The sequence below is a fragment of the Sminthopsis crassicaudata genome, chromosome 3 (genome assembly GCF_048593235.1).
Source record: "Sminthopsis crassicaudata isolate SCR6 chromosome 3, ASM4859323v1, whole genome shotgun sequence".
NCBI classification, from domain to species: domain Eukaryota; kingdom Metazoa; phylum Chordata; class Mammalia; order Dasyuromorphia; family Dasyuridae; genus Sminthopsis; species Sminthopsis crassicaudata.
The window spans coordinates 417,154,015-417,178,476 of record NC_133619.1 but is presented as its reverse complement, the minus strand read 5'-3'; the positions used below and the strand labels follow the sequence as shown (position 1 = coordinate 417,178,476).

Below are 24,462 nucleotides of genomic sequence, written 5' to 3'. Positions count from 1 at the left end.
ACATGGGAGTAGCTTGGAATGAGATGATGAGGCTCAATTGAGCTAAGCTTGAAAGGAAAACAAGGGTTCCAAGGTGGAGATGAAAAGGAAGTTTTAGATGTGGGAGACTTGTGCAAATGTACACATAATGAATTCTGGGAACTGTATGGTTTGGCTGGCTAGACCTAAACCAGGAAAAATCAGATTACAGAGTGCCTTAATTACTGGATTGAGTAGTTTGTAGTTTTTCTCAGAGGCAAGAGGAAGTTTTTGGAAATTTTTGAATAAGGGACTAAGTGAAGGAAGGAAGAGTGTGAAAGAAAGAAAACCAAGTGATTGCTTGCAATAATCGAGGCAGGAGGCCATGAGTTCTTGGACCTGGGACATGGGTAGGAAAACAGATGGAAGGAAGAGATTGTCAGAAAGATGAACAAGACACAATTTGATAACTGATAATTGACTGTGGGGTAATAAGGGTGAAAGAAGAATCAGAGATGACTAGAAGGTTACAAGTCAAGTGACTAGAAGGATGAAATTGCTGGGATTCTAGTGGCAGTCAGAGAGTTGTGGGGATCTCCTTTTAGTTGGCCAGGTCCTTCATGAAAGAATTCATGAACCCAAAGAGTTTTAAGTGGCAAAAATGGAAGTTATTGTTGGAGGAAAAGTTAGCTTTGCTAGAAAAAAACTGACTTCCTAGTGGCAAAGTCCTATTAGGGAAATGGAGGCTGGCACTGAGAAGAGAATGTCTTCTCAGCAGGTAGGAGTCCTGGCTGCTATGCCAAAGAGGCAAAGCATGCTACTTTGGATATTCTGCAAAGAAATGAGAAAGCAGAAACCTATTTTATGAGCAGATCTTGGCTGGAGGTGGGGGGGCAATTTGAGCTGATCAGGCCAGGATGCCCCAATTGAAATTACTTTGAGGGCTTTTTCAGCCTGGATTTGAATGAAGATCCAGCTAAACAATGGGAGTCATTTGCCTTAGAGATGTTCTAGCAAGGAGGATATGCTCTCATAGACTCTCTGGAGTCTGGGGGGTCAGGAATCAAAGGGGACAGAATTTCAGAGTGTTAATTTTACAGATCCAAAGGGAACACAGTTTCACACTCCTGTCAAAATTACCCTCAAAAGAAAAAGGAAGCTTTTCTCTCATTCAAACTAACTATTCTCAATTCCTTCATTACCAAAACTTCACATGGCATGGCCTTCTTAATCTAATCCAAAAACAGGAAACTCAGATAATTCTTACAGATTTAGAAAGTTTCTGAGTTCTACACATCTTGTTTTGAGTTATTCTAAGAAACAAAATCCAAAATCTTTATGTGTCAAATTCTTGATCATGACCCTTTGACTTCAGAATCAAATTTTATGTAGAGTGCTTTTCCTCCTCATCTCCTCTTCTATTCCCTGACTTCCTTTGTGATTTAACTGAGATCCCTAGGAAAGGCTAGGATGAGCTTTTCCCAGTTCCCATAGCTACTAGTATCCTCCCCTCTGAGATTATCTTCTATTTACTAGTGTTTATAGCTTGTAGGTACCCAATTATTTTTGTGTTTCTCACTCTTCTTAGAATGTGAGCTCCCTGAGAGCAAGGATCTTTCTGCATTTCTTTGGAACCCAAGCAATTAGCAGAGTGTCTGGCACCTAGTAAGCTCTTAATAAATGTTTGTTGACTTACTGAAAGGTCCCTTTATCTGTCCTTGAATATGATCTGCTCCAGACCTGGCAGTTTTGAAATAGAAGGAAGTACCAGGGAACATTTCTGGTAATTACTGTTTTCTATTTCTCCATCACTGGAAGGTTTTGAATAGGTCTTTCTCCACAATTCCTAGAAAAAAAGCTAAAAGAGAAGACAGAACAATGGTGAAGCACTGTATGCTCCATCTTTTCTCCTGTTTGCCCTTGAGATTCAGAGCAAGTTTCTTCTGCATGGTGATAGAGTAATAGAGGTGCTTAGCTGCTGCCAGGTAAAGCTAGGAGCATCCGACTGCCAGGTAGCTTTGCAATCATTGAGTTTGAAAATTCAGAGCTATTGGATTACAGTGGCCAAAGTCTGTGAGACATTTTCTATCTGCTATCTAGGGCTGGGTCAGGGCAAGCTGTGACAGCGGTGCTAGAAGCCCCAAACCCATACATGGCTGCTGAAATCTGTGTTCCTCACTAGGGAGAAGGGCTAGATCTTAGGGGGTTGGAGGAAAGAGTCCTGGTCATCTAATTGATTATCCACAGGAAGAGAATTGGATTCATATAAGACCATAAGCCAAGGTAGCTTTGAAAAGCCTTAATAGTTGCTGAGTAGTTTAGAAATCTTCCTAATTCCCCAACTTTCCACCTTTCAATTCCCTGCTCTACAGTACTGGTCTAGAATCTTTTTCCCCAGAAAAATCCCAGACAGCAAAGCTTTTTTTTTGATCCCCTAGGTAACCTAAAGATATAGATGGTAAGAGAATGTTTCCTGAGCCCTCCAAAAATCTGAGGATAAGTGTGGGGAAGTTTGGAGGCAAAGTTCTTTACAAAAATTGAAATTTAACAATTCATTTGAAATTTTACTTTACTGTGTCTAATAAACTATGTAGTCTATTAATAATCAATATAGAAGATACACAAAGAGCTGTTGATTTTCCAGGTAAGAGATGGGGTCTGTCGAGATGCAAATTGTCCTACTTTTATAATCCCAAACAATAATTTTGTGTCATTTGCTATATTCATTCATAACCCATTCAGCAAGTGTTAACCTTTCTTTCCTATCCTTCCTTTGAAGGAAGCTTGACAGGTCAGGCTGTTCATGTATGTGCCTGAGGGAGATTTTTTTTTTTTTTTAAAGACATCCTGCCAGGCTGACAGGATTATTGGCTGGTAGCTGGAGTGCTCTGGCTTGGTGAGCAAAAATAGAAATTGCAGGCAAATGTTGAGAGACACCCTGCTTTTTTTTAAGCCCACAAAAGGTACCAAAGGCACAGTCAGAGACAAGATACAGTGTCATGTACAAAAGGCTTCACTGCTAGTGCAATATTTTGACATGAAGGAAAGTCTGAGAAACAGTCAATTTGTTAATCAGTCTATCAGATAATCAATAAATTGAGGTCAATAGGTCTCTGGTAACCAAAGACCCCCTCACCCAGGGAGGATTCTAAATGTTTAAATACATTTGGAAAAGGAGGTTGTCCCTAATGGATGGAAGTCAACTATGGTTAACAATGAGAATGAATATTAAATGAAAGGTGGGGCTTTTCTAGAAACTGGACAAAAAAAACTCATCTCCATTCAGATCACTTAAATTGAACACAATGGGCTGGAATTCACTTAGATTAGATTCTTCTTATCTTTAATTAGAAATAAATTCTCCCAATTGGGTGGGATCCTCCCACTATTGAGAAGTGCTGGAATTCTGTCTTCCCAGAAATCAGCCAGGGTCAGGATCACTAAACTTCTTTATTCTTGATCTTTTACGGTCAAGGTCAGGGGGTTAGGTCTAACAATCTCACACACACCTTCCTCCCTCAAACGTCAGGAGAGATTGACTCAGCGTCCTCATCTCAAGTTCCTCTTCTTCCTCCTACTCCTCCCACACACATCACTTCCCCCTCTTTGTCCCACCAATAAAGTCAGCACAGAACAGCTGGGGAGGGTCAACCTTCAAACAAGTTAATAGGGAACTGTCCAATTGGCAATTAGTCTCACATGCTTCATTATCCAAGTGCATTGCTCAGTTCTAGCCCTTTACAGAGAAGAATATCTGTTGCAGCCCTGTCCTTCACAAGAGCTGGATTTTGAATGAAGAAATAAAAAGGGGGGAAACTATTAATAACTAACCTACTAATAATTGTTTATTAACAATAAAAAAGAGAATTTTTGGATCATATATGTAAAATTGGTTAATAATCATTTATCTCAATCAAATTGTAGTACCTATAAAGTACATACCATTGTCTCATATGGATGAAGATTCAAGAGATATAAAAATAATAATTTAAACTATTTGCACAGGGAAATGTCATGAGGTAGCAAGTAAAAAGAAGAAAAACATTACTCCAAAAACAGTCTTTATTTTAAGAAATCACAGATAATGGATAATGGAGAGAGGAGAGAAAAAGACATAGAGAAATATACACTGAGAGAAATAAAGACAGAGACAGACACACACACATACACACACACACATACACAGAAAGAGAGAAGCAAGAAAGGAACCAAGATCAGCAGCATAAAATGTTACCAGAGTTGAGTTCAGAAGATAGGATCAAAGAGTAAAAATAATTTACAGTGTCAGAGGTAATAGAGAAGTTGTGAATAATGGGAACTAAGGAGAGGCTGCTTAACCAGGTTGAAGTAACTTAGAGCAAGCTAAAAATTAATAATAAAGAAATCTCTGTTCATATAAAAACTCAGTCTGGCTGTAAGGCAAGTTTCTGTAGTCTATTTTCTTTTCCTTCAAGAACAAGCTGTCCACCTGCACATAAAAATTCTTTGTGGGCTTTGCTGACTATTCTGATTAACCTCAGGCTGAAAATGAAAACCAGGCTCCAGGCTCAGTTTCCTTGTAAATGCCATTAAAGTACAACTGTTCCTTCTAGCATACTACAGAGAAACCATACGGAATCAACTTTGCAGTGTCCTGGAAACACAAGGGAACATGATGTGATCTGGAGGATCAGAGGAAGAATTTAGCTAGCCAGAGAACTGTGTAGAAAAATGATCCATTCCTACTTTGTCTGAAGGACTTTACATGAAAACTAAAACCAGAAATCACTTTTTAAGCTTTCAGTGTCACCTGGAAGACATCTAAACAGTGCATGTGACATTTTTACATACTGATAAAGTGACAAGAAATAATTTCAGAACACTTGGAAGACATTAATCAACTAAGTACACACTACCTCTGTGAAGAAAGCTCACATTAGAAAAAAAAATTTTAATCATAAAATTAATATTGTTCTTGAAGAATATAAATAAAGTGGAAAATGGAGTAGAATCCAGAGATAAAACCATAACATGAGCTAGTTACATTTTATCTTAAAAATAATAATACATGCAAAAACAATCTATTTCTTCCTTTCTAGAATGTTTTCTGAATTCTAAGAAGTTTTGTTGCCATTGTTGGCTTTTTAAAAATACAAGTGTAATCAATATGTAAATTATTCTTTCCATATTTGTGAGGTCTATATATTTGTCATTTTTATCGCTTAGTGGTATTTAATTATATTGCTATTGCATAATGTTTTTTTTTTTATTTTTAAAGTTTTTTTATTTGCAAAACATAAGTGCAGGTAATTTTTCAACATTAACTCTTGCCTAGCCTTGTGTTTCAAATTTTCCTCTCCTTCCCCTCCCCTCCCCTAGATGGCAAGCAATCCAATATATGTTATAATGTTAAAATATATGTTAAATCCAATATGTGTGAACATATTTATACAATTCTCTTGCTGCACAAGAAAAATCAGATCAAAAAGGAAAGTAAATGAGTAAGAAAACAAAATGCAATCGAACAACAAAAAGAGAATGTTATGTTGTGATCCACTCTCAGTTCCCACAGTTCTCTCTTTTGGGTGTAGATGGCTCTCTTCATCACAAGATCATTAGAATTAACATTAATTATCTCATTGTTGGAAAGTCATGTTGATCATCCTATAATATTGATATTACTGTGTACAGTTCTGCTCATCTCACTTAGCATCCATTCATGTAAGTCTCTTTAGCCTCCTGATCATCCTTCTGATCATTTCTTATAGAACAATATTATTCCATAACATTCATGTAGTATAACTTATTCAGGCATTCTCCAATTGATGGGCATCCACTCAGTTTCCAGTTTCTTGCCACTACAAAAAATGCTGCCACAAACATGTTTATATTGCATAATGTTTTAAGTCAGGTTGCAATAATTGTTGATGTAATCTGTCTTGATATTTCTTTTTTATAAATTAAAGTATCTATGAATATTTTTGTACAGATAGATCTTTTCTTTGCAAAATAACATCCTTAGAATTTCTCCCCTGCTTTAATACTACTGGGTCAAAGGTCAGTTTTGTAATTCTTACTGAAAGTTGTCATATGCTCTCCCTAATCTATAATGTAGATAGCTATGTTAATTCAATTTTGTGAAGCAAAGAAAGATTGCATTTATTTTTTTAAGTTGTCTTCCTATAAAGTAATTTCTAAGGTCCTCTAATAACTTTTAGGGAATGCTTTGGAGTTTGGAATCCAATTATTTCTGTCTATTCATCCAAATCTAGTTATATAGTTGTGACTTTTGCATATGGATCATTTACTACAAACTGTTTTAGAAATAAACTCTGTGGAAAAATGTTCTCATGTGTCCTCATGTGATGGGGAGAGGTGATAGCCCCACTTGAGGAAAAACAGAGTGGCCAGGATACCAGGAAATAAAATGTTGAGGAGCCTGCCTAACCCCTATAGGGAGAAAAAGAGAGCCATTAGGTTTCTTCCTATTTAAACCAATGTTAGTACCTAGTAATCAAGAGTAATTTGTTATTTCTTCATAACTAGGTGTCTAAGAAGCCTCACTTGGAGGTATAAAAGTGAAGTGGTACCCTCCACATTGAAAAGAGAGATGATTTTGGAGAGAGAGCTGAAAAAGAAGTTGAAACTCCTTGCCTCCCACCTCCTGCACAACCAAACCAAACCAAACTTCAGTGTAGTAGAATAAGGCATTAGACAGGAAGATGAGCTCAAATCTGGCCTTAGACACTTACTATTTATATGACCTTGGCCAAGTTACTTTCAATTTCAGATATTTTTGGAGTATATATCTAGCAAATGATCTTTGGTGTAAAGGATACGGACATTACAATAACTATTTGCAGTTTTTCCCAGTAGTTCTGTCAAATAGGGAATTCTTTCTCAAATAAAATGGTTTCTTAGTTATTAAATTCAATCATTTCTGATACTTTTTATCTATTTCTGGTTTGTCCCGGTGAATGGCATTTGTAAAAAAATATTTTAGCCAGTACCAAATGGGTTTTATGATTATTATTGTATAGTATAAAATGAGTTCTAGAAATACTATTCCTTCTCATGCTTCCTTTTCTCCCCTTGAAATACTACCAGGGGCTTATTAATCTTTTTTTGTGTCATGGCAGTCTGAAGAAGCTTATAAACACCTCAGAATAATAGTTTAATATATATGAGATTACAAAGGAAACCAGAAATTAGTGAAAATAAAAATACACATTTTTCCCACCTAAGTTCACAGACACCCTTTCTGTGGATACCATATTTAGGACCCTTGTTGTAGATTTTTTTCTTCCAAATGAATCTTGTTTAAATTTTTTCTGGTTACGTAAAATATCCTCTTGTTATTTTAATTTTATAGCACTAAATCTGTGAAATAATTTAGATAGTACCATTTTTATTGATGTGGCCTTTACACGAGCACTGAAGCTTTCTCCAATTATTCATTTCTTTATTTCTTTGAGGAGTGTATCATTGATGAGGTACAAATGATGAGTTGCGAGAATAGAGAGAAAGAGATCCCCTAACAGCAGTGGGATTCTCTTGGCGGATGGGAGGCTTTGTGAAAGAATACAGGCAGGAGATTTATGGCAGAGAATGAATTTATTTGCACTAAGGAAGACAGACTCCTTAGTGGGCAAGGTCCTCTTAGGACGATATACTGAGAAGAAAATATCTTCAGCAGTGGGCATGATCTTGCTTGGACTTCTGCAAAGATAGGTTTGACCAACCCATGGTTATATTGGGTACACTTTGGCCCGAGCTCTGGGGGAGCAGTTTGAGCCACTCAATAGAGGACTATTGAGTATAGGACCTTCAATTAAATGAGATCATTTAATTGGGAGTTTGAACTACTCAATATTGACTATGCCCTGGGCCTAGATTTCCAACTGAAAAGAGATTACTTAACTTGGGAGTTTCCCTTATGGACAGAAGGGTGTGGCACCTCCCAAGAGGCTGAGAGAATTTGACACTCAGGAATTCCCCCCCAAAAAAGGGGATGAAGTTTCAGAGCATCTCCAAAGGTTAAAGGTGACACAATTTACATCATCATTATTACATGGGTTATAGATATAGATAAATATATGTGTGTATTTCTTTATAACATAATTTTATACATATACAAATCTTGAGTATGCCTTGATAAATTCATTAGTTCCTTTAGATTTATTTATATTTATTATTTATATTTCTTAGAATCCCTGGTTTCCTTCAAAATTCAACTCAAGTAACATTTTCTAAATGATACTTTCTGAAATCCAACCAGTTGTGAATGAATGGCTTCCCTCTAAGTTTACTTCTTTTCTGCCTTGAGTATGTTTTGTTTATCTACTATTTTTAGGTTGTTTTTTCTAGTAGAATGTAAACTCTTTGAGGTCAGGAACTATTAGACTCTTGCCTTGTATCTCCAAAATTTAACAAATTGTCTGGCACATAACAGGTGCTTAACAATTTGAATTACTATCATAGTTTAACTCCCAGTTCTGAGGTTTTAGGGGTTGGATTGTTTTGTATAGTTATTTTAAATGGAACTCCCATTTTTATTCTTCAGGGTTTTTTCTATTTTATTATTGCTATATAGGGATATTGTTGATTTTTGTAAGTTTATCATGATACTCTGTGAAAGCTATTGTCTTGATTAGTTTCTTTATTGATTCTCTGGATTTTTCTAAGTAAGCCATTCTGCTACTAGAAAATAGAGGTACTTTCCAAATCACTATTGATCAGAGAAATGCAAATTAAGACAACTCTGAGATATCATTACACACCTGTCAGATTGGCTAAGATGACAGGAACAAATAATGATGAATGTTGGAGGGGCTGTGGGAAAACTGGGACACTGATGCATTGTTGGTGGAGTTGTGAAAGAATCCAACCATTCTGGAGAGCAATCTGGAATTATGCCCAAAAAGTTATCAAAATGTGCATACCCTTTGACCCAGCAGTGCTGCTACTAGGCTTACATCCCAAGGAAATACTAAAGAAGGGAAAGGAACCTGTATGTGCCAAAATCTTTGTGGCAGCCCTTATTGTAGTGGCTAGAAACTGGAAAATGAATGGATGTCCATCAACTGGAGAATGGTTGGGTAAATTATGGTATATGAAGGTTATGGAATATTATTGTTCTGTAAGAAATGACCAACAGGAGGAATACAGAGAGGCTTGGAGAGACTTACATCAACTGATGCTGAGTGAAACGAGCAGAACTAGGAGATCACTGTACACTTCAACAATGATACTGTACAAGGATGTATTCTGATGGAAGTGGGTATCTTCAACATAGAGAAGAGCTAATCCAATTCCAGTTGACCAATGACGGACAGAATCAGCTTCATCTAGAAAAGGAACACTGGGAAATGAGTGTAAACTGTGAGCATTTTTTGTTTGTTTGTTTTTCTTCCCAGATTATTTTTACCTTCTGAGTACAATTCTTCCTTTGCAACAACAACAACAACAACAAAATTCGGTTCTGCACATATATATTGTACCTAGAATATACTATAAATTATTTAATATGTATGGGAATGCCTGCCATCTAGGGGAGGGGGTGGAGGGAAGGAGGGGAAAAATTTGGAACAGAAGGGAGTACAAGGGATAATGTTGTAAAAAAAAAATTACCTATGCATATGTACTGTCAAAAAAAAGTTATAATTATAAAAATTAATAATAAAAAAAAGAAAATAGAGGTACTTTTGTCCTTTGGCTAAGTTTATGCCTTACTTTTTTTTTCTTTTATATGAATATAGATAGTTTATACTGATCCTAAACATCCAACTTCTACTTCCATTCCCACTGGTATTTTTTGGTTCCCTAGACACCTCCTTTTAGGATTCTAGGAGTACTATAGAATGATTGTGTTCTTCTTTAATGCTGTTGACTTAAGCCATTATTCTAGTTTTTTCTCCAAAATCAATCACCAATTAAAGTTAGTATCTCCCATATATCATTGGTTGATCCAGGAATTGGTACCTTGATATCATTTTAAATAGTTTTTAGATTTTTTTAAAAAGATAGTTACTAGAAAGATAAGATGAAGGGGACTTCTACTTGTACCTCTGTGAGAATCTAGGAGTACAAGTGAAATGGCAGTGGAAAGGATACTTTCTTTGGAGCCAGAGGGAATGAATTAAAATTCTAACTCTATCATTTAACCTCTCTGGGCCTCAATTTCCTCTTCTATAAAATGAGGGAGTTGGATAAGATAGCTTCTAATATCCTTCCAGCCCATATATGTATGCATCATGTATGTATGTATATATGTATGTATGTGTGAGAAATCCTAGGAGATAAATAATACACTTCCAGGAATCCTGGAACTAGCCTGAAAAAAATCTTCCTAAAAACCATCTTAACATTATCCTGACTCTTGAAGGGATTTAAAAATCACCTCTTCATAGGTTCATAGTTCCATGTAAAATTCAGAGCTAAAAGGAACCTAAGATATACACATGTTCAGCACTTTCCTTCTACAGATGAGAACTGAAATGAATTTTCCAAACCAGTACAAAGGAGATCCTTAATTAGCAACTAAATGCATGTTGGCATGAACTTGGATAATAGGGTTAGAGAAAGCTACACTGTCCTTGATTGCTGGAAATGTTGGTGGCTAAGGAGATAAAACATTGAATGGAGGGTGGGAAAAACATGGGAAAGAGCTTATTTCGATCCTGATTTATTGTTAGTGTGTGGTACAACAAACCCAATTCAAAAATACTCAGAGATATCTCAAAGTGAAGAATAGAAGTTTTATTAGGATCTCATGAAAAATGGACAGTACACTCACTGGAGCTCTCCACACAAGTCCATGACCCCTTCTCTCCCCTTATTCAATTAATTTTCACTACCCTGCTTAATGCTTGGAAATGGCATAGGTTTACTAAATTCTAGCCAGGCCCTTATGGTTGACTTATTGAAGATGTGTTTACCTAAATTTTATGGTGGTTAGTTTTACATGGTTTACAAGTGTTTACAGGTGTGTTTTCCTAAGTTTATGGTGGCCTTTCAAAGTTTATCTCATATATTTCTGCTAGAAGAGCAAGTCTTTTGCTCTTCTTCCCACAGCCTTATTGATTAACAGACCTTTGGTAAGGGCCTGCAGTTATTATTCTGAAAAGTCCTCAGTTTCCCATTTCACTCATTAGGGAAGGTAAATAAAAAAGACCATAGAGGAATACAAGAAGGTCCTGTCATATTAAAGGAGGAAAAGTGATGGGAAGGTCATAGAAATGATTCAACTACATTGATTTTCTATTTTTTCTGGGCAGCTATGTAGCCCAGTGAATAGAAAATATCATCTCTGTGGTCAGGAAGACAAAAAACAGCCCCTGCTCTGAAGGCATTCACATTCAAATGGAGGAAACATTATTCAAACAACTATTATACATATAAAATATATATAGGATGCTGATAAATGTTTAACAACTACCTCTCTGAAAAGATGTATATAGGACATACTTTTAAATTTGATCTGCATTATTAACATTTTCACCATCACTTTCTTAAGGCCAGTCAAGTGACATTAAATCAGACTACCATTTGTAGTGCTATCCTGGAACATGCTGTTGTCTCCAGAAGCTGCTGATCGCTCTCTGAGAGGAGATCTACTGTGTCAACTCAAATCTCTCGGACAGATTCTTCTTCCTGTAGAGAGCCGACTTCCCTTCCTGCAGAGAGCAGCCTCAAGTCTTGTCCAGACGAAAATCCCCCCTTCCTCCAGAGCTGCCCTCTTTTATCCTCCCAGAGAATGGGTGTGGGATAATGCAAGGGCTTCTGGGAAGAATTACTTCAACCAATGAACTTGCTCCTCCTAAGCATGCAAGCTCTTCCCCAGGAATTCACAAGTAAAACTCTCAGTAAAGGCCGGAACTAGAGAATTGTTAAGTACCGACTTAGCACTTAGTAAGAACCTAATATCTCATTATCTCATTAGCACTTAGTAAGAACCTAACACTATCCCATTTCAAAAGTATAAATGTTCATACTGAAAATTTAACAAATGCCTCTCACAAGTCAGTTCAAGTTGGCTCCAACACATCCTATAATTGGAAATAATTTCCAACTGTGGATAGGGTGAGGATATTAATTATAGTATTAGCTCATTAGAACTCAAAAAGGAACAAGTCAGAGCTATCATTCTCATCCTGTCCCCTTATTTAATATCCTGCCCTGAACTTATATTTTGTAATAACTTATGTTTTGTAATTGCCTCTCAAAATGAGGTGGCATATCTTTTTATCTCTCTCTAATATTCACTCCTTCAAAAGACAACACACTTTCCTTAGGAATGAATTAAGTCTTTTGATTTAAAGACTTCTTCCTTATACCAGGAATGCAGGGCTGGTTTAATATTAGGATAACTATTAGTATAATTGACCATATTAATAATCAAATTAACAAAAACCATATGATCATCTCAAGCATTTGATAAAATACAACATCCATTCCTATTAAAAACACTTGAGAGTATAGGAATAAATGGACTATTCCTTAAAATAGTCAGGAGCATATATTTAAGACCATCAGTAAGCATAATATGTAATGGGGATAAACTGTAACCTTTCCCAGTAAGATCAGAAGTGAAACAAGATTGCCCACTATCACCATTACTATTCAATATTGTATTAGAAATGCTAGCCTCGGCAATGAGTTGAGAAAGAGATTAAAGGAATAAAAGTAGGTAATGAGGAAATCAAACTATCACTCTTTGCAGGTGACATGATGGTATACTTAGAGAACCCCAGAGATTCTAATAAAAAATATTAGAAATAATTCACAACTTTGGCAAAGTTGCTGGATAAAAAATAAATCCACATAAATCTTCAGCATTTTTATACATTACCAACACAATCCAACAGCAAGAGATACAAAGAGAAATTCCATTCAAAATAACTGTTGAGAGTATAAAATATTTGGGAATATATCTACCAAAGGAAAGTCAGGAATTATATGAGCAAAATTACAAAACACTTGCCACAAAAATAAAGTCAGATTTAAATAATTGGAAAGACATTAAGTGCTCTTGGATAGGCCGAGCAAATATAATAAAGATGACAATACTCCCCAAACTAATCTATTTAGTGCTATACCAATCAGACTCCCAAGAAACTATTTTAATGACCTAGAAAAAATAACATTCATATGGAAGAACAAAAGGTTGAGAATTTCAAAGGAATTAATGAAAAAAAAAAAAGTCAGATCAAGGTGATCTAGCTGTACCTGATCTAAAGCTATATTATAAAGCAGCAGTCACCAAAACCATTTGGTATTGGCTAAGAAATAGTTGATCAGTGGAATAGGTTAGGTTCACAGGGCAAGATAGTGAATAAAAATAGCAATCTAGTGTTTGACAAACCCAAAGATCCCAATTTTTGGGATAAGAATTCATTATTTGACAAAAACTGCTGGGAAAACTGGAAATTAATATGGCAGAAACTAGGCATGGAAGGGACAGAATCAGCTATATCCAGAAAAGGAACACTGGGAAATGAGTGTAAACTGTTATTTTTACCTTCTGAATCCAATTCTTCCTGTGCAACAAGAAATTCGGTTCTACACACATATATTGTATCTAGAATATGTTGTAATATATTTAACATGTATAAGACTGCCTGCCATCTGGGGGAGGGAGTTGGGGGAGGAAGGGAAAAAATCTGAATGGAAGTAAGTGCAAGGGATAATGTTGTAAAAAATTACCCATGCATATGTACTGTCAAAAAAAAAAGTTATAATTATAAAATAAAATTTAAAAAAATAAAGAGTGAAGTGAGAAAAAAATTACCTATGCATATGTACTGTCAAAAAATGTTATAATTATAAAATTAATAAAATAAAATAAAATGAAAGGATAAAAAAAAATTCAACCACTCACCCTCCAGTTAAACACATTCAGCTTATATATGGTATAGGCAAGAAAGTTAAGGTCCTGATTTATTCCTATAATTTCCCTTAAATATATCTTTTTTTTCTTTTGAAGCAGGATTTTTTTAAATTTTATAATTATAAATTTTTTGACAGTATATGAAGCAGGTATTTTCAATATAGTAAACCAGATACAACAAGCAAAACAACTGATCTTAATCAAATTAAAATGTAATTGCAAAATGTTTGACAAAATAAAATAAAATATAGTACAAAAAAAAAAAAAAAGAAACTAGGCATGTACCCACACTTAACACCACATACTAAGATAAGATCAAAATGGGTCCATGATTTAGGCATAAAGAATGAGGTCATAAAGAAATTAGAGGAACATAGGATAGTTTACCTCTCAGACTTGTGGAGGAAGAAGGAATTTGTGATCAAAGGAGAACTAAAGATCATTATTGATCACAAAATGGAAGATTTTGATTACATCAAATTAAAAAGCTTTTGTACAAACAAAACTAATGCAAACAACATTAGAATGGAAGTAACAAATTGGGAAAATATTTTTACAGTTAAAGATTCTGATAAAGGCCTCATCTCCAAAATATACAGAGAACTGATTCTAATTTATAAGAAATCAAAACATTCTCCAGTTGATAAATGGTCAAAAGGCATAAACAGACAATTTTCAGATGATGAAATTGAAACTATATCCACTCATATGAAAGTGTTCCAAATCACTACTGATTAGAGAAATGCAAACTAAGACAGCTCTGAGATACCACTACACACCTGTCAGATTGGCTAAGATGACAGGGAAAGAATGCGCAATGTTGGAGGGGATGTGAGAAAACTGGGACACTGATGCATTGTTGGTGGAGTTGTGAAAGAATCCAGCCATTCTGGAGAGCAATTTGGAACTATGCCCAAAAAGTTATCAAACTGTGCATACCCTTTGATCCAGTAGTGCTACTATTGGGCTTATATCCCAAAGGAATATTAAAGAAGAGAAAGGGACCTGTATGAGCCAAAATGTTTGTGGCAGCTCTTTTTGTGGTGGCTAGAAACTGGAAAATGAATGGATGCCCATCAATTGGAGAATGGTTGGGTAAATTATGGTTTATGAATGTTATGGAATATTATTGCTTTGTAAGAAATGACCAGCAGGATGAATACAGAGAGGCTTGGAGAGACTTACATGAACTGATGCTGAGTGAAATGAACAGAACCAGGAGATCACTATACACTTCAACAACGATATTGTATGAAGATATATTCTAAATAAAGTGGATATCTTCAACATAGAGAAGATCCAATTCAGTTCCAGTTGATCAATGATGGACAGAAACAGCTACACCCAGAGAAGGAACACTAGGAAATGAGTGTAAAATGTTTGCACTATTGTCTTTCCACCCAGGTTACTTATACCTTTGGAATCCAATTCTTACTGTGCAACAAGAAATTTGGTTTTACACACATATATTGTATCTAGGATATACTGTAACACACTTATTATGTATGGGATTGCCTGTCATCTAGGGGAGGGAGTAGAGGGAGGGAGGGGAAAATTTGGAAAAGTGAATACAAGGGATAATGTTGTAAAAAAAATTGCCCATGCATATGTACTGTGAAAAAAAATTATAATTATAAAATTAATTTTAAAAAAGACTTCTTCCGCTGAATTAGAAGATTAAGGTATTAGAATTGAAAGACAGAAATAATGACATTCACAACACTGATAGCTACATTCCCTCTATAACTTTGTGCTTCAAGAACAGGGAAAGGAAGAATTCCACAGGGAATTCAAGGGATATCCAGAAGTAATTAACTTACTGGTGTATGTTGCTTTTTTAATTATTTTTCAGATATGTCCAACTTTCTGTCACCTTCTTGGGGTTTTCTTGGCAAAGACAGTGGAGTTTTTTGCCATTTCCTTCTCCAGCTCATTTTACAAAAGAGGAAACTGAGGCAAATAGGGCTAAATGAGTTGCTCATGGTCACAGAGCTAGTAAGTATCTGAAGCCAGATTTGAATTCAGAAAAGTGAGTCTTCCAACCCCAAGGTCACTTAACTGATGCACTACCTAGCTGCCTGAAGTAGGCACTTATATAAATGTTTACTGATTGGTTGATTTTTTTTTTAAAAGAACAGTCTTTTCCATGATACAGTAATAGAGATGTTGTATGGCATTGAGGAGGCATATTACAGTACCAGTGTGAGAAGTTAGGGTGACTACAGTAAAGGAGTAAAAAAGACAGAGATTCAGTGGTAGTGGCAGGGTCCCAAAGATGTCTTAGTCTTGAGTATTCTTTCCTTGTATTATTGTGATGATATTGATAGTAATATTCATCATGTGTCTTCTGACTAATAAGGCCACACACACAAGGCATATCAGTTCAAAAAACATAGTGATGATGACATAATGGCCAGTCCAATATTATACTCTTTATTTGAATCACATCAGCTCAGTATCTTCCTGGTTTCTGCCCCAAAACATCAGAAAAGAGCAAGTTGAGAGCCTAGCCATCCTCCAGATTCTATTGACTCCCAGACACAATTGATAACTAAGCAGAGATGCTGAGAATGCTATTGGAGAAGCTGTTGAAGCTAATAATTTTAAGAGATCACAAAATAAGTAACAATTCAGATTCTCTGGTTTAACTGATGACTACGCTTTAAAAATTAACCCAAGTATTATTGTCAGAGATTAGATTCAACCCTCACAAGATTTAGTATTGATTCCCAATAGTAATAAAATCAGGTTGATTTTATTAGCACTTTTACCAAGTTCACTGAGCTTCTGAGAGGAATCAGTAGGTGGCAGCACTTCCTACTGAGATTCATCATTCATTTGTCTTCCAAAATTATAATTCTGCCAAAAGCTGAAAGATGGAAATAGTAGGCACACTAGATTGTAGATCAGATACCTCCCACTGTGTTCCAAATATTCCATTAACAAAAATCAACAGTAGGAAGTAAGATCAGAACAATTTATATATATATATATGTGTGTGTGTGTGTGTGTGTGTGTGTGTGTGTGTGTGTGTGTGTGTATGTGTGTGTGTGTGTATATAAATTCTTCTGATCTTATATATTTATATCTCCTAATGTTTCATAAGGATTCTCTTTACCATGGTATTAGAGAATTAGAAAACCATTTATTCTGGTTTAGAACACAATATAGATTCTTCTTTGTACTTGTTTTCTAAGTTACACTATATCTATCTGTGTGTCTTTGCTTTTCTACTAAACTGAAATCTCTTTGAAATCAAGGGACCATGATGATTTATAAAACTTTAGTTTTTTTCAGCAGTACATTCAGCCTTACACATAATAGATGATCAATGCTCATCAACCTGAGTTAACTTGAATTTTGCAGCAAGGACAAATAATTGTAGCTGCTAGAAGAGCAGAATTCCAGAATGTGAGAGTTAGAAAAGCCCTCAGAAGTCATTTATTCCAGTCCAAACATGAGCAAAATCCTTTAAAAAAGTGGTCATTCAGGATTTGTTTGAAGGTACCACTCCTAAAGACATCTATTTTATTTTTAGAAAACTCTATTTGCTTAAAAAAATTGTGTATAGCCTTTTCCACCTTTTGCTTATAGTTTTGCTTCTGGAGCCAAACATCTTTCCAATGACTGCCCTTTAAGTTGCTGAATTTTGAAAGCTAAAAATTCCCAGTTCTTTATACAGATGATCTTCATATGGTATAGTGTTGAGGCCATTCATCAACTTAGTCAGTCTCTTCTACAATGTGGACATAGTGCTTCCATTACTACCTTGAATGAATGGTTATTATTCTTTTAAAATATTTGATCTTTCTAAAATGAGGTACTTTGGTCATTAGTTATATATAGGGCTATATATATATGTATATATAATTACATATTGTATTGTTATTATATCTAATGTCATATGTAATATATGTTATTAAATAATAAAAACAAAAATATTTCCTAATAATTTTATAAAATGATTTTGTGAGAACTAATAAAATTCTGAATTGATATAATTTCTAGATTTTCTCAAAGTCATTATGCTCCTTTGATTTCTCTTTAGCATTCTATACTACTGACAAGACCTTTCATAGAACTGCTTCCCTTCAATAAACTAGGAAAATATTTTTACATTCAAAGGTTCTGATGAAGGTCTCATTTCTAAAATATATAGAGAACTGACTCAAATTTATAAGAATTAAAGCCATTCTCCAATTGATAAATGGTCAAAGTGTATGAACAGACAATTTTCAGATGAAGAAATTTAAACTACTTCTAGTCTTTTAAAAAAGGTGCTCCAAATCACTATTGATCAGAGAAATGCAAATTAAGACAACTCTGAAATATCACTACATACCTCTCAGATAGGCTAAAATAATAGGAAAAGATAATGATGAATTTAGAGGGGATGTGGGAAAACTGGGGCATTGATAGATTGTTAGTGGAACTGTGAATGGATCCAACTATTATGGAGAGCAATTTGGAACTATGCTCAAAAAGTTATCAAACTTTGATTTTGACCCAGTAGTGTTTCTACTGGGCTTATATTCCAAAAAGATTCTAGAAGAAGGAAAGGGACCCACATGTGCAAAAATACTTGTGGCAGCCCTTTTTGTCATGGCAAGAAACTGGAAACTGAATGAATTCCCATCAGTTGGAGAATGGATGAATAAATTATAACAAGTGAATGTTATAGAATATTATTGTTCTGTAAGAAATGACCAGCCGGATGATTTCAGAGAGACTTGGAGAATCCTCCTACATGAACTGATGCTAAATGAGTAAAACCAGGAGATCATTATACATAGTAACAACAAGATTATATGATAATCAGTTCTGAGCACATGGCCCTCTTCAACAATAAGATGATTCAAACCAGTTCCAATTGTTCAGTGATAAAGAGAAACATCTACATCCAGAGAGAGGATTGTGGAAACTAAGTGTGGACCACAACATAGCATTTTCACTCTTTCAGTTGTTGTTTGCTTGCATTTCGTTTTCTTGTTCTTTAATTTTTTTTTTTACCTACTCATGTACAGGAAGAGTGAATATCACATAACATGCTTGTGGAAGTTTTTAGACCATTTATTGATAGGGGGATTTTCAGATTAATTAGTAGCAATTTTCCACACACATGGTTTGGTTGAACTAAAAACAAATGACAGTGCCTGAATATCTCAGATATTTGTCTGGTAGCTTAAATGCTTTTCCTCATAATTAAGATCTTTCTATAATGAGTTGATAAACTAAGATACATAAAACTCATAATACTAAAGAAATGAACAATTTCTCTTCATTCATGCTTTCTGATAAAGGAGAACTAACATAACTCAACAAATAACTTACTTGTATAGAAGAGGAACTTGGGGTGAGGATGAAGGAGGGTACTTTGATAATTTAGAAAGCTTTTATGGAATATGATATATAACAAAGTTATGTCATGGCTTTTACTTCACTTTGGACAATCATTAAAAGGTCAGTGAATGGGTAAATGTTTTGGACTCTGTCCTAAGGAAAATTTTAAAGCCATTGCATAATGACAAGAGGCTAAACCAATGTTATAACTTCATGGTTAGTACATGGTAGGAAAACTTGCAATGATTTTAGAATATTCAGTTTTATTCAACTTTTTATAGATGTTCTTTACTTAGTCAGTGTTATCTAATCTTAAAAGGGCTTGCTTTTGGGGGGATAAAAATTGATCTTTAAAAGAATGTCAGGTTTAGATGATAGTGGTAATATATATGAAGAAGACAGAAGCAAACTTGTAGGGTTATTGCTTTTATCTAAGTTTTTTCTGCTTTATGAGGGGGTGAGAAAGAATTGCTTTATTGTTTTATAGACCCAGCCCCACAAAACACATATAGAACTTCCTGCTTTCAGTCAACTATGTGGGAACTTTTATGGTCTTTCGTAATTCATTGCTGAAGGACTTTTGCTTTGAAATGACAAAGGGGTATTGGCTAAGAAATAGAGAATTGGGTCAGTGAAATAGGCTAAATTCACAAGATACAATAGTCAATGCTATAGTAATCTAGTGTTTGATGAATTCAAAGATTCTAGCCTCTCAGAAATGAACTCGCTATTTGACAAAAATTGCTGGAAAAACTGGAAAATAATACCTGAAACTAGGCATTGACCAACATCTAATGCCCTATGCCCAAGTAAGGTTGAAATGGGTTTGTGATTTAGACATAAAGGGTAATATCATAAGCAAATTAGGAGAACAAGAGATAATCTACCTCTCAGATCTGTGGAGAAGAAAGGAATTTATGGCCAAAGAAGATGCAAAACGGATAATTTTTATTATATTTAAAAGGGTTTTTTTTGTTTTTTTACAAATAAAACTAATGCAGTCAACATTAGAAGGGGAGCAGAAAGCTGGGGGGAAATTTTTACATCCAGTGTTTCTGATAAAGGCCTCATTTCTAAAATATATAGAAAATTGACTCAAATTTATAAAAATACAAGCCATTCCCCACTTGATAATGGTCAGAGGATATAAACAGACATTTTTTAGATGATGAAATTAAAGTCATTTCTTGTCATATGGAAAAAAATGTTCTAAGTCACTATTGATTAGAGAAATTGCAAATTAAAGACAACTCTGAGTTACCACTTCACACCTTTCAGATTAGCTAAAGTGACAGGAAAATCTAATGATAAATGTTGAAGAGAATCTGAAAAAACTGGGACACTAATCATTGTTGGTAGAGTTGTAAACTGATCAAGCCATTGTGGAGCACAATTTGAAACTATGCCCAAAAGGCATAGTTTCTACTGGGTCTATATCCCAAAGAAATCTTAAAAAGGAGGAGAAAGGACTCACATGTGCAAAAATGTTTGTTTTAGCCCCTTTAGTGGCAAGGAACTGAAAATTAAGTGGATGCCCATCAATTGGGGAATGGCTAAATAAGTTATGATATATGAATGTAATGGGATATTATTGCTTTATAAGAAATGAAAAGCAGGCTGATTTCAGAAAAGCCTGGAAAGACTTACATGAACTGATGTAAAGTGAAATGAGTAGAACTAAGTGAACATTGTACACAGCAACAAGATTATGTGATGATCAACTGTAACTGAATTGGTTCTTTTCAACAATGAATTGATGCAAGACAACTCCAATAATTGGAAAGAGTATCCACATTCAGAGAGAGAACTATGGAGAGTGAATATGGATCAAAGCATAGTATTTTCATCTTTTGTTGTTGTTGTTTGCTCATTTTTTTCACATTTTTTCTTCCATCTTTTGATCTGATTTTTTACCTATAGCAATTAAATATCTCTCCCACATGTGATTTATATTATATACTAAGTATACAGTATAAACAACAAGTATAAAGAATATACTTTCAAGTATATTCTCACTTTTGGGGAAACATAGATATGGGCAAAACCTAATCTCTAAAAAATGGGTCTTTATGATTCTATGATGGGGCTTCAATGAGCAAAAAGTGTGAGAAAGAGAACCTAACCCTGATGTGGGTTGAGGTCCCTTTAAGATTCCTTTCTGATTCTTAAACCCCCTTCTTCCCCTTCCCCCCTCCCCCCCCATGGCTGAAGAAGCTAAGATCTTTGATTCACAAATCCTGGTCAAAAAGCACCCTTTTGAATTCCAGTGATATCTGGGCTTTCCCAGCCTCCCACTATCTGCTCAGGTTTCCCCAACTCCCACAAACAGCTTCTTCCTTATCTAAAAACCCATTGAATTCTATTCAATGCTAACCCTGGCCAAAACCAACCAGGAGCCTGGGACTTCAGCCACCTTTAAGATTATAAAAAGGAAACCCTGGAATCCACTCATTGCAGGAGCCCAAACATGGTGTCCTTACACTGACCGGTAAAGGTTCCTGTCCACCCGGTGACCAGCTCTGGCCCTGGCGTCTTTCTACCTTTAACCTTACTTCCAAACCCCTACAATAAACCTTTTTTATCAATCTAGGTTTTCCGGCCTGTAAATTCCTTTACAGGGGACTCTGTGCCATCAGTAGACTGAATTTAACTATGCATCCTTGCACTGAACCAAAAGGGGTTACCCCTTACCTAACTCTCATCAACCTCACTACCATGGAAGGCCAGGGCCTCAACTATGACATTTGATCATGAAGATAAATCAGGTTTTTCTAGTCTGATTCAATCCATATACTTTTACTAACCATTCTCACATTATTCTTTTGTATTCTTACTGCCATGTTTACTAATACAAAATAATACTTTTTAATTGGCATCATATTTGTTCCAAATATCTCTAGTTACTTTTTATCCACTGTGCTAGTACAGTAACCACAGTGGGAAATTCCTAATACAACAATTCCCTTTTTTAATTTGTCTAGCTCATGTATTACTGTCACACTAGGTCTCCAGAGAGATAGTTCTCACTATTGTTACTTAGTTCTGTTACTGTTACTATTATTCTTTTTTACTACTAAGTACTGATTCTAGAGCTAACCTTGTAGGTGTCTTTCCTCCTAAATGAAAGTTCGTGGGCCTCTATCAGGGCTCTTCCCTTTGCTTGGTTATTTCTTTAGCAAAAGCATATATATATATATATATATATATATATATATATATATATATATATATATATGTATGTATGTATGTAGGAGACATACATGACCAAGACAATTCAATTCATAAGTCTACTTCTCCATGGCCTCAGTCTTTTTTCTCTCCAGAGTTTTTAACAAGTTCATTATGAGTTCTGCTGTACAGCTGGGTGGGCTTTTTACAAAGCACAGAATCTTCACTGGATCACTTCGGATCTATTGGAGCTATTCCTCCAAGGGTGCAGATCACTTAATGACTGTGCTGACTCCTTACCAGGGCCCCTATTGATGAGGTCCTGTGTAACTAGGTGGGGTTGGCAGAGAATGCCTGAAGTATTGATAAAATTATCCCTGAGGCAAGCAGGGAAGAGCACTGATGGGGATCAATTTATCCTTATGCTCCCACCCTTTGTGGAAATCATGGATAGCCCCACTTTGCTGTGTCCATCCAGAATTCCAAGTTACATCAAATCTTTGAGGTCCCCTCTAAATCTGTCTGTGGCTCATACTAACTCTGCTGAATCCCTTTTGGGGTTATGGCCTGCCATGGCACTCTGTCTCATTACCTTTTTCTTCTCCTCTCCTCAGTGGCACATGGTGTTTTTTCTCTCATTCTCTTTACCCCATATCTCATGGTATCTTTCCTCTTATCCCTCCCATATGCTTCATGGTATCTTCTTATAACTAACTAACTCTTTTAGTATGCTAAATTCCTCTATGAATTTAGCCTGCCAGCTAAGGGCATATTGCAACCTTATGATGTATTCCCTTTCTCTTGGTTAATTGTGAGTTCCATGAGGGAACTTTCCTATCATTAATTGTTAAAATCCCTTTCCTTGCTAATTATATGCTCTCCCAACTCTATTTTATGTTTACCATTCCTGGTGTCTATTATATTTCTTCATTTTGTCTGTAACCTCTTCCCTTAAATAAACCTACCTTTTGCCATTGTGAATTCTTCACATGATTGAACCCTAGTATTTGTTGCCTACAGCAATCATATCACTTAGTGCCAAAATTGCTCTCCCAAATTATATTATTAATACTCAGGCCAGGATGGCTTTTCAGCTACCTGACTCTTAGAATGCAGCATCTCTACTGGACAGATCACTCTTTTCATCTCTTGGATCTTAGCTTTGAAACCCTGCTGCTATCTTTTTTTTCCTACCTTCAGCTATGGGTTAGGTTTGGGAATATCAAACTCTTGTCAGCAGGAGTGCTATAGAGCTCTTTCATTTAGGGCAAACCTTACCTTAGCTGTGGATCACCAGAAGCTTTTCCTCTAAGGCTTCTTTAGAGCCTCAACCAGAAGGTTCCTGGTCACCTCACAGGCAAAAAAAAATCACCTTTCCTTGGAAAGTATTTTCCTAGCTCAGAAATCCCTTCCTAGCTCAGAAACCCCTTCCATTCTCAAACCACTCCAAGTTTCCATAAGGTAATTAATTTTACTTTGGTCATTTTCACCTCCCAAATTCCTAAAGGAATTTTTTATTGATGAGCAACTTGTGACAAAGACAGGAATGCAGTCTATGCCTAGAGGGTACATTCATGATCTTTCTGGCCTTTCATATGCAATTAAGATATCCATTCTATAAGGCTAATCTAGGTTCAGAATTTGCATTCAACAGGCACCCACTTTTATTGTTCAGAATGTTGATTCAAATAAGACATAAGGGAAAAGGAGACATAGCATAAAAATAATACACAATCAACAATCACCATAACAATAAAAACAATATAAGAAAAAAAAAACAAACAAACAACAGACAACATACATCACCACAACAAGGAAGCACCAACACCTGAATTTTTTGCCTGGGAGAATCCCTAGTCATGGCCATTCAGGGTCTCAAAATGGAAAAGGCTCCAGGTAAGGTGTACATTCTCTCCTGGGTGAGATTCTCAAAGTCCCTTTCCCATTGAGAGGTTTTTATAGGCTAAGAACAAAGAAGGCTCTATGCTAAGGAATTCTTTTGGTACGTGACTCTTAAGACTAAACAGCCTTGCAGGTGCAGGGTGCTGCCTCTCTAGGGACCCACAAAGAGAATTATTTGTTCATTCTTTTAGGATGACTGCATTTTTCAGAGAACTGGCCAGGTTTCT

At 35.6% G+C, this 24,462-nt stretch overlaps 1 protein-coding gene across 1 annotated transcript in view; it reads right to left on the bottom strand.

Annotated features, from left to right (window-relative positions):
• MSTN (myostatin) overlaps positions 1–24,247 on the bottom strand; it is a 51,041-nt gene extending 26,794 nt beyond the window's left edge. The window contains exons 1-2 of the mRNA XM_074302870.1: positions 24,135–24,247; positions 1,655–1,816 (exon numbers count right to left, since the gene is read on the bottom strand). Of these exons, the coding sequence (XP_074158971.1) occupies positions 1,655–1,736 (82 nt within the window). The 5' untranslated portion in view covers positions 1,737–1,816; positions 24,135–24,247. The remainder of the gene's footprint in view (positions 1–1,654; positions 1,817–24,134) is intronic.
• Between the last annotated feature and the right edge of the window lie 215 nt (positions 24,248–24,462).